This window comes from Necator americanus, chromosome V, assembly GCF_031761385.1.
Source record: "Necator americanus strain Aroian chromosome V, whole genome shotgun sequence".
Lineage (NCBI taxonomy): Eukaryota > Metazoa > Nematoda > Chromadorea > Rhabditida > Ancylostomatidae > Necator > Necator americanus.
The window spans coordinates 27,856,193-27,868,456 of NC_087375.1; the positions used below are offsets into that span (position 1 = coordinate 27,856,193).

Below are 12,264 nucleotides of genomic sequence, written 5' to 3' on the forward strand. Positions count from 1 at the left end.
ATCATATTTGTCATAACAATTTGTATCCATGCCATGATCGATCTAACGCACATCATACTTTTCTGAGTAGGGAACGGCTACACATTCACTGAACAAAACAGCAGAAATGGTTGGTCTGAGAAAATGGGTGAACTAGAGGATCCAAGATTCTCTTCTAATGAATACAATACAATGGAGTTCACAATGTCAGTATCCTTGAATAAGTGGCCGAATCATTTTTATTATATTTTCATGCACATTGCTGATCTAGTTAAAGGTATCACCCCACCTGGAGTCTGGAGTGGTGCGGATTTTCGGTGGAGTATTGGTAGTCGTAGATTATGGAGAGAAGGGTGATTCCGTTCATTTCTTCCTAATTGCCGTAGAAAACGGCCCGGAAGATACGGCTTCAAGAGTTTCGGCGCACTATTTCCTACAAGGAGTTCGATCGGAGGGCGCCAGCCCTGTGTGGCGCCGCATCTTCCGGGCCGTTTTTACGGGAATTAGGAAGGCATGGCAATTACACCCCTCTCCATAATCTAGTATCCCGTACACGAATACTCCACCTGAAATCCGTACCACCTCACATTCGTGGCGTGATGCTTTAAGTTTTGAGAGCAAACTCAAACAGAGAATCAGATGCAGCGCCGTACAGAACCTCAGGCGGCTGCCAACATCAACGAGGCGTTGGGCGACGGAACCACTACCCACTGTACTGCCAACAACAGGTACCACCCCTTCGACGAGTGCAACTTCTCTTTCGACCACTTGACACTCACGAGACAACCGCGCGCCATCATCGACAGCGATCATCACAGTCTCTTGGTGCGCTTATCGAACGCCACGACGGTGACTATAGCTGCACAACTCAGCACTGCTAGGCGCATCATCGAGGTTCATTTGCACAGGATATTTGGGTGGAGATGACCCCGTGAGCTGACCGAGTCCAAAAGTTCATGCCGAGTGAACCATGACTGAATCAGTCATTGCTGCTTCGCCACTATGATCGGAGTTCAGGATATGACCTGAGGGAACGAGAGGTGGATCCTCTGTGGCAATGTGTGGTAACCATAGTCGGCGTGACCTGCGGCTGCCGAACGCTTTGAGGGCGTGACTGACACCTTCAAAGCGTTCGGCAGCCGCAGCAACCACAACTGAACCAACACCAACAAAAGAGTTTCCTCTGCTGCTTTTGGGATTCGCAGGGACTACTATTGTGAGAGTTGATGTCCTATCAGACGGTCAACGCCAGAGTCTTCGCAGTTCCGCAGATTGGCCGCCGTGGTCCGAGGAAAGCGACCGTCTCTTCACATCTTCAACGGCAACGCGCTGTTGGATGTGAGGTCGGCCACATGCCACCAACGTGAGACACTGGATCGGAAGCGGACCCACTCTATCTATTTTCCACACATTGCTTCATCAGACTACTACCTGTTTCAGCTCCTTAGGCATTCACTGGAGCAGTAACTGTTCAATTCTTTCATTGAAGTCAATCTACTGTTGAGTTGTTCATCGAGCCTCAACCCTTCATCTTCCGGCCTATAGGATTGTGACCCTCTCCCTCTTTCTTTGATGCCTTTTCTGAATCTTTTCAGAAAAGGCATCAAAGAAATAAACTTCATTGAAATTCACTCGGTCGGAGGTCTTTTCTGAATACAGACCAGGACCTCCGACCGAGTCGGAGGTTCTGGTCTGTATTCAGAAAATGAAGAATGGAAAATCTGGTGGAGGCGACGGGACAGAAATGCTAAGATATCTTCCTCCGTCTGGGATTCGTGAGATGACAAAGATCATCCGTTCAATATGGATAAGCGAAAGGATACTTGATTCGTGGAGACACGCTATCATAATTCCCCTCCACAAGAAGTTATCCGTCACGGACCCAAGGAATTATCGAGGAATCTCTTTGCTGCGTGTTATGTACAAGGTACTGGAGCGCATTATCCTGGACCGACTCATTAAACATCGCGAAGAAACAACGCGCGACGAGCAAGCTGGCTTTCGTTCTGGCCGATCTACCAGGTGTTCATCGTCAGGAGAGTGATCGAAATCTGGCAGTGGTATTCGAAGCCAATGCAACTAGCGTTTCTGGACTTTGAAGCCGTGTTCGACTCTCCTCACCGAGGCCGTCTTCTGAACGCGCTTCGCGCCGATGGAGTACCAGGAAAGTTCGTTCGCTTGCTTGATGACATGAATCAACGAACAACTGCTGCAGTTCGAACACCAGCCGGATTTACAACACCGTTTGAAGTGGTAACTGGAGTAAGACAAGGGACAGTGGCAGGACCTTTCCTGTTCAATTTCGCAATCGACGACATTATGCGAAGAACAGTCGACCAGTGTCCTGCCGACATTGTCTTAGCACCATCTGGGTGCCCCTTAACTGACCTCGAGTACGCCGACGATGTTGTTATATTCGCGGAAAGCAGTACGAAACTTCAACATGTTGTCAACCTTGTATCGAAGCTGGCTGCAGCCTATGGACTACGCCTACGCCCTGATAAATGCAAGCAGATGTGGATCTCTTCGAGACCACAAACGGGAATCAGGGTGGACGGACAACCGATAGAACTCGTCGATGAGTTCTGTTACCTAGGCTGTACGCTGAAGAACGATGGCAGCTACGAGAGAGATGTTCAGCAAAGGTGCGCTAAGGCCACTTCTGCATTTAACTCCTTAACGAAATGCCTGTGGTCGACCCCCATCACCAACGAAGTCAAGCTGCGAGTCTAAATATCCGCAATTCGCCCCATCATGATGTACGGATCGGAGACTTGGGCAGCACCATCAACGGTTATGGAGAGGCTTGACTGCACGGAACGAAAGCTGCTTAAACGGTTACTTGGCTACTTTTGGCCTAGGGTATGTCACAATGAAGATCTTTACGCAGAAATTGATGTGGTATACCGGCGGATGACACGTGGAAAACACCAACATCTTGCACCGCCATCGAAAGTGGCTAAAGTAAATCGTCTTCGCTTCTTTGGTCATATATTAAGGAGACCGGCAGATCGCCTTGTTCAACGAGTTTTGAGGAGTTCGTGGGGTTCGAGCTGGAAGAAGCCACCTGGCCGAAAACGGAAGTTCTGGACTGAGGCGGTGAAAGAGGACCTGAGGACACTCGGCGTGGAGAGGCAGTTCAGGCGAGACGTAAGGTTTCGCAGAGTATGGAATAGCGACGAATGGATTGATTCTGAGCAAGCTCTCGCAGCAGGATCGAGAAGGGTGGGGAGAGCTGTGTTAAAGGACGGCACACCACGGCGAAGATGCGGGGAAACGGGTCAGGGGATGACATAAGCCCGCCGATTAAGCTCAAGGAAGGTTTCGGGGGAAAATCCCGCCAAATAAAAGGCGGGTATTTTATTGGCGGGACCCCACCAAAGAATAAACAAGAAAACGGGGGGGGGTTCAAAGGAGGAGGGCCCCCACGAGGAGGGGGCAAAAAGACTTATAAAAACGCCATAAAAAACATATTTGCTGCTCTTTCCGGGTGAACCCACATTTAAAACAAAAAGAAAATATAAAATTTTTTACAAAATTAAGGGGCGGGGGGCCACCTCCCCCGCAAAAAAATAGAAAAAAAAAAATATAAAAAAAAAAAATAATTATAAATAAAATTACGGAAGTAGAGGGATAAGGGTATAAAATATAATTGTAAAACTATATTTTTTTAAAAAATGTAAAAAAGTTTAATATAAAAAAAAAAAAGAAGAGGGGGGGGGAGGAGTGTTATAAATTTTTTTTTTTTTTTTCTTTTTTGCATCATTTGCGAGGCTACGGGCAGTAGCAGGATAGTTAGTAGAGAGTGCTCCTTTCCAAAGATACGGAACAACTGATTCTGCTGCAGTATATTTCAAGGCAAGGATGAGTTGATGTTCAGGTCTAAATCCCCATGCACCTCTACGGTAGTTCTATATTCACTGCCACAGGTAAAACTCATCACGTCGCTACAAAAAAGTGCGGAAGGCATAATGCAACTCATTTCGTTTCGACTTTATGTCTTGAAAACACAAGAACAAAAAATTATTCATTCGCTTTTTCTGTACGTCTCTCTATCCGGATATCTTTGCTCCTGGTGGAGTGGCCCCAAAAATTGGAGATGGCCTGCAATGTGAAATTCTTAGTTAACAAGTTCACTTCTTTTCCACGGTATGGTAGAAACCCAGAGCATTAAGGTGCCAATTAGAGTAAAATTATGACCTGTTCGAAGGTCCTTAGTTAACCCGATTTTTTTTACAATGAAAAAATTAGGAAATTCTCGTACTTTCCACTGACGGCGACGAGCACAAACAGCAGCAGAAATGACACAACGTTGTAGAACTTCATCTAAAACTAACAGGTAACCTTGAATTAGTTTTCTTTTATCTTCACCTCGGACAAAACAAACGTGAAAAAAGAATAGTTATCTGAGGACACCACCTTCTATTCTATTTTACCAGTACAGAAATATGCGAGGTACAACTCATAATTTCTAAAGCATCGGCAACAACTGCTAACGGCCAAGATCACAAGTCCTCGGTGCTGAGAGGTTTCAGCTCCCGGAGAGATTGCGATAGTCACAGATGATCCTTTTTGTATGAACGAATCATTAATATCTTCTATTTTTTCCCAGCGATAAAAGGATCCACTGTTGGAGTGCGAAGTAAGCAAAAATCGTTTTAATCAGTGTGGTGTGATTTGCAAAGTAACGCGGACAAGGCACAGCATCGAAAGAGATCGAAAAACTTAAAGTTTTACGGGTTTCACAGTAGTCTGTGAATTATAGAATTTCCCACCTGGTACAACTAGGAGAAACGAATGCACTGTTATCTAATGCTAGTCGCTGTTTTATACTCGCCTCTACTATGCTAAAAGGACCACTAATGCATATTCAATGAAGCTTTTATCGTGCTAAGCGCTTCTAAAGTGTGTGTTAGCGTTTTGAATCTAATGAAATACAACAGATGGTACAACGATTCTACCGCTTGTGACGATTTTGAGCGCTGTGCATTTCTAGTTTTTCACAGAAAGGATCATCTGTGACAACTGTTTTCTCTGCGAGTAGCTGAAATCTCTCTACGCCGGAAACTTGTTACCTCGCGTTCTCAACAGTTGTCAGTAAATTAAGAGTTGTACCTCATACATTATATGTAAGTACAATGTGGCGCAATATTTTTAAAGAGCCCCTTATTTTTATTGTTTATATTCATCTTCTCCGAAATAAAGATGAAGGGAAGCAAAAACTGAGACCTCGAAAGTGTTAATTTGAATGTGTTACTTTCAGATGATGTTCCATAACGATGTGTCTTTACTGCTGCTGTCTGTGCTCTTCGGATGCGTTCAAAGAGGGTCCCAACGGATTTTCTAGCGCGCCCCAATCACGCCCTAGGCAGGCAGTTAGCGATGGTGTGTATCTCAAAGAGATTCATCTTTGCTGCTACCTAAATAGCTGACTATGTTTACCTACCACTAATCATACGTCGCATCAGCCCCCAAGATATAGTCCACGAGCTGCTAAACTGTTTTGAAGGATCAGATACGTCCACTGGAATCACGATATTGATATGGTACTGAAACCTCAGGGAACCCGTACAGTTCGGATCGTAGATTACGGAACCCAGTATGCCTCCGCTCCACTTCCCTAATTCGATGTATCCTCCATAAGTGTCTGTAGCAGTGTTCCTTCTTCTTGGGAGAGTTGCAATTTCCGGGACTGGAAGGGAGGAAGGGGAAGGGAAGCAGAGACTCAAAGAAGAGCTTAACAGCGAATCTGAGGTCAGTCGAAGACTTGAAGGTGTTCCTTCACAACGGGCTGTTACACGGGATGAGGTCTGGGAATTTGGGTGGATGGGAAATCATTACCAAATCCACTTTGGGATGCAATGTTAGTTCCATGTACGATCATACAAACCCCCGATTTAATCATTACATTCACGTTTAATCAGCAGTGGACGGAGATAAAAGAATTTGTTAAATAATTTTAATGTAGTGAATGATAGTTATGCTGAGTATAAGGAAATTTCTGAAATGACAGACTACCCATCATCAAGGTTCACATCAACCGCAGATTTATAGAGTTGCAGGAGGACTACGGTATTAATTTCAACTAGTTCTGGACACATACTCAACTCATTTCGGCTTGAGTTCATATCTCCAAACACACAATCAGAAGAGAGTTAAATATTTCCTTTCATTTTGTTGTTGTTAAATTTTGAACTCAACAAAATTGCATTTCTCTAGCAGAAAATAGGTACGCAGACTAGGACTGCCACCTGTAATGTTGTGTGAGATTTCAGGATGTAGTCATTGACAGGTGTTCTCACTGATGCATGCGAATATCTTTCTGAATTGTTCAGTGTAAAAGAAACAGTAAACGTACTACGATCAAGGAAATTTTCTCCGTAACATAACAAAACCTAAGACAATCATCGAGACACTAACACCTTGCGAATAGAGTCGGGTCAAGAAGAACGGACTTTTCTTCGTTCAGATGAGGAGATTTTTCAAGAAACATTTACCTGCTGTCGTTCAGTTAAAGGCATCACCCCACGAATCTGAGGTGGGGATTTCAGGTGGAGTATTCGTATACAGGATGGGAGACTACGGAGAGGAGGGTGATTCCGTCCATTTCCTCCTAATTGCCGTAAAAAACGGCCGTTTATCGTGAAAGGATGTGTATTACAGGTATTAGTGAAAGTAAAACATATGTAGAGGGTGCCCAGAGATTTTGACCTAACCTTCAGCTCCATGGTTGCTTTGAAAATTAGAAAAATTTTGGGAAATAGGGAAAAGAATACCCTCCTCTTTTTTTACAGTGTTTATCTTTATAGTGAGGTAATGATTTCTACTTCTAGCAACAAACATAGAAACAACTGTAGAGTTGCATGGGTGTCTGACCCCAACGCCAACTCATCCTTGGTTGAAATATACTCTAACAAAGTTGATGTATCTTCCGAAAAAAAGAGTGCTCTTTGTTTCTCTGCTAATGCCTTTATCCTCGCAAATGGTTCAAACAGACACAAACAGCACTCAAAATCGTCACAGTCGGTAGAATCGTTGTACCATCTGTTGTATTTCATTAGATTCGAAACGTTGACACACACACTTCAGAAGCGTTTAGTACGATAAAAGCTTCATTGAATATGCATTAGTGGTCCTTTTAGCAGAGTAGAGGCGAGTATAAAACAGCGACTAGCATTAGATAACAGTGCATTCGTTTCTCCTAGTTGTACCAGGTGGGAAATTCTATAATTCACAGACTACTGTGAAACCCGTAAAACTTTAAGTTTTTCGATCTCTTTCGATGCTGTGCCTTGTCCGCGTTACTTTGCAAATCACACCACACTGATTAAAACGATTTTTGCTTACTTCGCACTCCAACAGTGGATCCTTTTATCGCTGGGAAAAATAGAAAATATTAATGATTCGTTCATACAAAAAGGATCATCTGTGACTATCGCAATCTCTCCGGGAGCTGAAACCTCTCAGCACCGAGGACTTGTGATCTTGGCCGTTAGCAGTTGTTGCCGATGCTTTAGAAATTATGAGTTGTACCTCGCATATTTCTGTACCGATAAAATAGAATAGAAGGTGGTGTCCTCAGATAACTATCCTTTTTCCACGTTTATTTTGTCCGAGGTGAAGACAAAAGAAAACTAATTCAAAGCTACCTGTTAGTTTTAGATGAAGTTCTACAACGTTGTGTCATTTCTGCTGCTGTTTGTGCTCGTCGCCGTCAGTGGAAAGTACGAGAATTTCCTAACTTTTTCATTGTAAAAAAAAAGACGATAGGTGTGAGGAACGATTACAAGAACCTGGTTGAGGAATTTGGCTCAACGTCGTCTAGATGCGCCTTTTTACGACTGCGGGACCGCGGAGGACGTAAACTCTGGATCGTAAGTGCTCACGCACCTACAGAAACCGCTGAGGACAACAGTAAGGACGCCTTCTATGATGAAATCAATGCGTTGATGTCTAAAATACCAAGCCAGCAGGTGGTCATTGTCGGAATCGACGCAAATGCGGAAGATGGGACTCGAACAGCAATCCGATGTAGGAAAATGGTACTAAGCAGCGGAGCGCACGTCGGACAACGGTGACCGTCTGGTCGACTTGTGCGAACAGACGGGCCTCATCATCGCTTCCACGTTTAAGAGGAATCATCGACGCCATCAGCTCACGTGGCAGGGGTCAACCCTTTTAACGCCTGAAGAGCAGCGCAAGCGGAAGATGAGGACTCTTAAACTTCAGCTCGACTACGTTTTGGCGAGGAACATTCCTCAGTCAGATATCCGAAAATCTAGAGCTGTTTGGGACGTCGCGTTCGACTCTGACCACCGTCCAGTTCTTCTCAGCTTCAAGATACGGTTCCGCAAGAGAAACCGAAGGGTTCCTCTTCAACCGAAAATTGACACAGCAGGTCTGAAAGACGATGAATGCAGAACAAAATTCCGCCAACGTGTGTCTATTCATGCTGGAGTACGGACCAGGAAGAAGCTTAGCGATGCGGATTCCTCCGCAGAGTGCATCCAGGACGCTGCAAGGGAAACGCTCCCGGTTCTATTGCCACGGAAGAAGTTTGCCTTTGCATCTGCGGAAACAAAATCCACGTACAATTCTGTATGTGTGCTGGTGACTTCAACCAGCACACATACGGAATTGTACGTGGATTTTACAAACGACACAAAAGCGTCTTAGAAGGAAGCTGCGTCGTCAACTGAAACGTATGAGTGGGGGTTTGAGAAGGGGGGGGGGGGCCCGGAAAAAAAAAAAAAAAACCTTTCATTTGATGCCTTTTCTGAATCTTTTCAGAAAAGGCATCAAGAAATAAACTTCATTGAAATTCACTCGGTCGGAGGTCTTTTCTGAATACAGACCAGGACCTCCGACCGAGTCGGAGGTCCTGGTCTGTATTCAAAAAATGAAGAATGGAAAATCTGGTGGAGGCGACGGGATTAGCGCAGAAATGCTAAGATATCTTCCTCCGTCTGGGATTCGTGAGATGACAAAGATCATCCGTTCAATATGGATAAGCGAAAGGATACTTGATTCGTGGAGACACGCTATCATAATTCCCCTCCACAAGAAGTTATCCGTCACGGACCCAAGGAATTATCGAGGAATCTCTTTGCTGCGTGTTATGTACAAGGTACTGGAGCGCATTATCCTGGACCGACTCATTAAACATCGCGAAGAAACAACGCGCGACGAGCAAGCTGGCTTTCGTTCTGGCCGATCTACCAGGTGTTCATCGTCAGGAGAGTGATCGAAATCTGGCAGTGGTATTCGAAGCCAATGCAACTAGCGTTTCTGGACTTTGAAGCCGTGTTCGACTCTCCTCACCGAGGCCGTCTTCTGAACGCGCTTCGCGCCGATGGAGTACCAGGAAAGTTCGTTCGCTTGCTTGATGACATGAATCAACGAACAACTGCTGCAGTTCGAACACCAGCCGGATTTACAACACCGTTTGAAGTGGTAACTGGAGTAAGACAAGGGACAGTGGCAGGACCTTTCCTGTTCAATTTCGCAATCGACGACATTATGCGAAGAACAGTCGACCAGTGTCCTGCCGACATTGTCTTAGCACCATCTGGGTGCCCCTTAACTGACCTCGAGTACGCCGACGATGTTGTTATATTCGCGGAAAGCAGTACGAAACTTCAACATGTTGTCAACCTTGTATCGAAGCTGGCTGCAGCCTATGGACTACGCCTACGCCCTGATAAATGCAAGCAGATGTGGATCTCTTCGAGACCACAAACGGGAATCAGGGTGGACGGACAACCGATAGAACTCGTCGATGAGTTCTGTTACCTAGGCTGTACGCTGAAGAACGATGGCAGCTACGAGAGAGATGTTCAGCAAAGGTGCGCTAAGGCCACTTCTGCATTTAACTCCTTAACGAAATGCCTGTGGTCGACCCCCATCACCAACGAAGTCAAGCTGCGAGTCTAAATATCCGCAATTCGCCCCATCATGATGTACGGATCGGAGACTTGGGCAGCACCATCAACGGTTATGGAGAGGCTTGACTGCACGGAACGAAAGCTGCTTAAACGGTTACTTGGCTACTTTTGGCCTAGGGTATGTCACAATGAAGATCTTTACGCAGAAATTGATGTGGTATACCGGCGGATGACACGTGGAAAACACCAACATCTTGCACCGCCATCGAAAGTGGCTAAAGTAAATCGTCTTCGCTTCTTTGGTCATATATTAAGGAGACCGGCAGATCGCCTTGTTCAACGAGTTTTGAGGAGTTCGTGGGGTTCGAGCTGGAAGAAGCCACCTGGCCGAAAACGGAAGTTCTGGACTGAGGCGGTGAAAGAGGACCTGAGGACACTCGGCGTGGAGAGGCAGTTCAGGCGAGACGTAAGGTTTCGCAGAGTATGGAATAGCGACGAATGGATTGATTCTGAGCAAGCTCTCGCAGAAGATCGAGAAGGTTGGGCAGAGCTGTGTTCAAGGACGGCACACCTCGGCGAAGATGCGGGTAATCGCGTCAGGCGATGACATCAGCCCGCCGATTAAGTCAAGTAAGTCAATTCGAGGGGTACCCTGTGACCGGCCGAATGGTGCGCAAGGGAATGCAGTGAGTCTAGCACAAGTCACTCCTATCCATATCCACTCGTGAAGAGAACCCAACCCTTGTCGATACGGAGAGGTTGTACGCCAGCAGTAGCGCTCCTTGTACACGCTTCGGTCCTCTCTAGCAGCGTACTCATTGATTTTGCTTGCAAAACGATCCACCCTTTCAATTTTAGCCTCTATCTTTTTCCTAATAAAGTTTTTGAGTAGACTGTTTACTTCAGTGACCTCCGACCGTTCGCACATAGATGCGACGCGTTCAAACTCACCTCGTAGTAACAAACGCCGTTTTTTCCAGGACGATTAGGGCAAAGGAGGTCATGCCTATATTGGTGATGTACACCCTGAACCCTCTGCACAATAAATATGAGCGTTTGTCGGAACTGTAGCACCTCCAAGCTCTTTGAGAGACTCGACAAGCGAATGTCGCTTGTCTTCCTGTCACAATGTAATGTAATGTTTTACAACTGGCCTCCACACCATGTCAATTTAGTAATACGCCGCCTTTAACGCGAGCTTAAATCTAGAGCCATTTGATCCAGTGAAGCGATGGTAGTCATCCACGAGCGCTTGAAAACCGTGTAATCCTTTACGCAGCCCTTACGCCATGTTTCACGATAAATCTAAACTTTTTGTCGGAGCTCTAGCACCTCCAAGCTCTCTAGTAACTCGACAAGCGAATGTTGGCTGCCTTCTTGACACGATTATTATACTGTACCATCTGTGTAAGCGTTCCTGTGTCATAAATAGTGAAAAAAGTAGAAGGTTAGTGGTCTGTTATCTTTATGTACTGTTATCTTGGTCTTTTTTTGATGTAGTAGCAGTTTAACAGTACATTTCATTAAGATGTGTTCATCGAAGTGCTGCTACGTTATCCTTCGCTTTTAGTTCTCGGTTCTCAGTTAATGGTACTTGAAAACTTCCTCGCGTTTCATAATCTACTGCTGAACAAACCCTAAAATAGAGAATTTCTGTTAACGTCAGTGTCAGTTAAAGGCGTCACTCCACGAATCTGAGGTGGTACGGATTTCAGGTGGAGTATTCGTATACGGGATCGTAGATTGCGGAGAGGGAGGTGATTCCGTCCATTCCTTCCTAATTGCCGTAAAAACGGCCCGGAAGATACGGCTTCAGGCGTTCTGGCGCACTACTTTCTAAAAGGGGTTCGACTGGAGCGCGCCAGCCTTGTGCGGCGCCGCATCTTTCGGGCCGTTTCTTACGGCAATTAGGAATAAATGGACGGAATCACCCCTCTCTCCATAATCTACTATCCCGTATACGAATAATTTACCTAAAATCCGTACCACCTCAGATTTGTGGGGTGATGCCTTTAACACTCCACGGAAGAAATACTGCGGGGGCATTCTTTAGAAGCCGAAAATATTTAAATCCAAGTCATTTGAACTTTTCGCCTGAAATAGTGCTGGAATAAGCTTCATCTTGTTGTCCTCTTCATTCAAAGCCGTATTCTTCTTTTCTTCAGAATACTTCCATTTTCTCATTGAGAAGTGATAACAATTTTTTTTCTTTTTGGAACGAGGGGCATTGTCAATAGATTGTAGATTACTGATTACTATTCTTGATTGACATTAAACGAATTTTTCTGCTACGTATCTTTTTATATTCCGCTGAGCAAATGAGAGACTGTTCTGTTTGAAAAAATGGTGTATTTTTTTTGGACAGGGGGGTATTTCATCTGTTGCAAAAGCAGTGTTTAGG

General features: G+C 45.1%; 6 protein-coding genes across 9 annotated transcripts; all 6 read left to right on the forward strand.

Annotated features, from left to right (window-relative positions):
* Positions 1-1,684: 1,684 nt before the first annotated feature.
* RB195_015437 (uncharacterized protein) lies at positions 1,685-2,023 on the forward strand (the record flags this gene model as incomplete). The annotated part of the gene is made up of 1 exon (XM_064206152.1): positions 1,685-2,023. One exon carries the CDS (start codon positions 1,685-1,687, stop codon positions 2,021-2,023), a length of 339 nt encoding a protein of 112 aa, XP_064062033.1.
* A 29-nt stretch (positions 2,024-2,052) lies between these two features.
* On the forward strand, positions 2,053-2,712 carry RB195_015438 (uncharacterized protein; the record flags this gene model as incomplete). The annotated part of the gene is made up of 1 exon (XM_064206153.1): positions 2,053-2,712. The coding sequence occupies one exon, from the start codon at positions 2,053-2,055 to the stop codon at positions 2,710-2,712; it is 660 nt and encodes a 219-aa protein (XP_064062034.1).
* Positions 2,713-2,733: 21 nt separating this feature from the next.
* On the forward strand, positions 2,734-3,276 carry RB195_015439 (uncharacterized protein; the record flags this gene model as incomplete). 2 transcript variants are annotated; one of them, XM_064206155.1, is made up of 1 exon in its annotated part: positions 2,734-3,276. In XM_064206155.1, one exon carries the CDS (start codon positions 2,734-2,736, stop codon positions 3,274-3,276), a length of 543 nt encoding a protein of 180 aa, XP_064062035.1. The 2 variants fall into 2 exon arrangements, with proteins under 2 accessions (XP_064062035.1, XP_064062036.1); XM_064206154.1 differs by having other exon boundaries at positions 2,776-3,276.
* A 3,274-nt stretch (positions 3,277-6,550) lies between these two features.
* On the forward strand, positions 6,551-9,223 carry RB195_015440 (uncharacterized protein; the record flags this gene model as incomplete). 2 transcript variants are annotated; one of them, XM_064206157.1, is made up of 4 exons in its annotated part: positions 6,551-6,572; positions 7,642-8,021; positions 8,113-8,618; positions 8,833-9,223. In XM_064206157.1, 4 exons carry the CDS (start codon positions 6,551-6,553, stop codon positions 9,221-9,223), a joined length of 1,299 nt encoding a protein of 432 aa, XP_064062037.1. The 2 variants fall into 2 exon arrangements, with proteins under 2 accessions (XP_064062037.1, XP_064062038.1); XM_064206156.1 differs by lacking the exons at positions 6,551-6,572; positions 7,642-8,021; positions 8,833-9,223 and having other exon boundaries at positions 8,188-8,655.
* Positions 9,224-9,252: 29 nt separating this feature from the next.
* On the forward strand, positions 9,253-9,912 carry RB195_015441 (uncharacterized protein; the record flags this gene model as incomplete). Its single annotated transcript, XM_064206158.1, has 1 exon — positions 9,253-9,912. The coding sequence occupies one exon, from the start codon at positions 9,253-9,255 to the stop codon at positions 9,910-9,912; it is 660 nt and encodes a 219-aa protein (XP_064062039.1).
* Positions 9,913-9,933: 21 nt separating this feature from the next.
* RB195_015442 (uncharacterized protein) lies at positions 9,934-10,470 on the forward strand (the record flags this gene model as incomplete). Of its 2 annotated transcripts, none has more annotated exons than XM_064206160.1 (1): positions 9,934-10,470. In XM_064206160.1, one exon carries the CDS (start codon positions 9,934-9,936, stop codon positions 10,468-10,470), a length of 537 nt encoding a protein of 178 aa, XP_064062040.1. The 2 variants fall into 2 exon arrangements, with proteins under 2 accessions (XP_064062040.1, XP_064062041.1); XM_064206159.1 differs by having other exon boundaries at positions 9,976-10,470.
* Between the last annotated feature and the right edge of the window lie 1,794 nt (positions 10,471-12,264).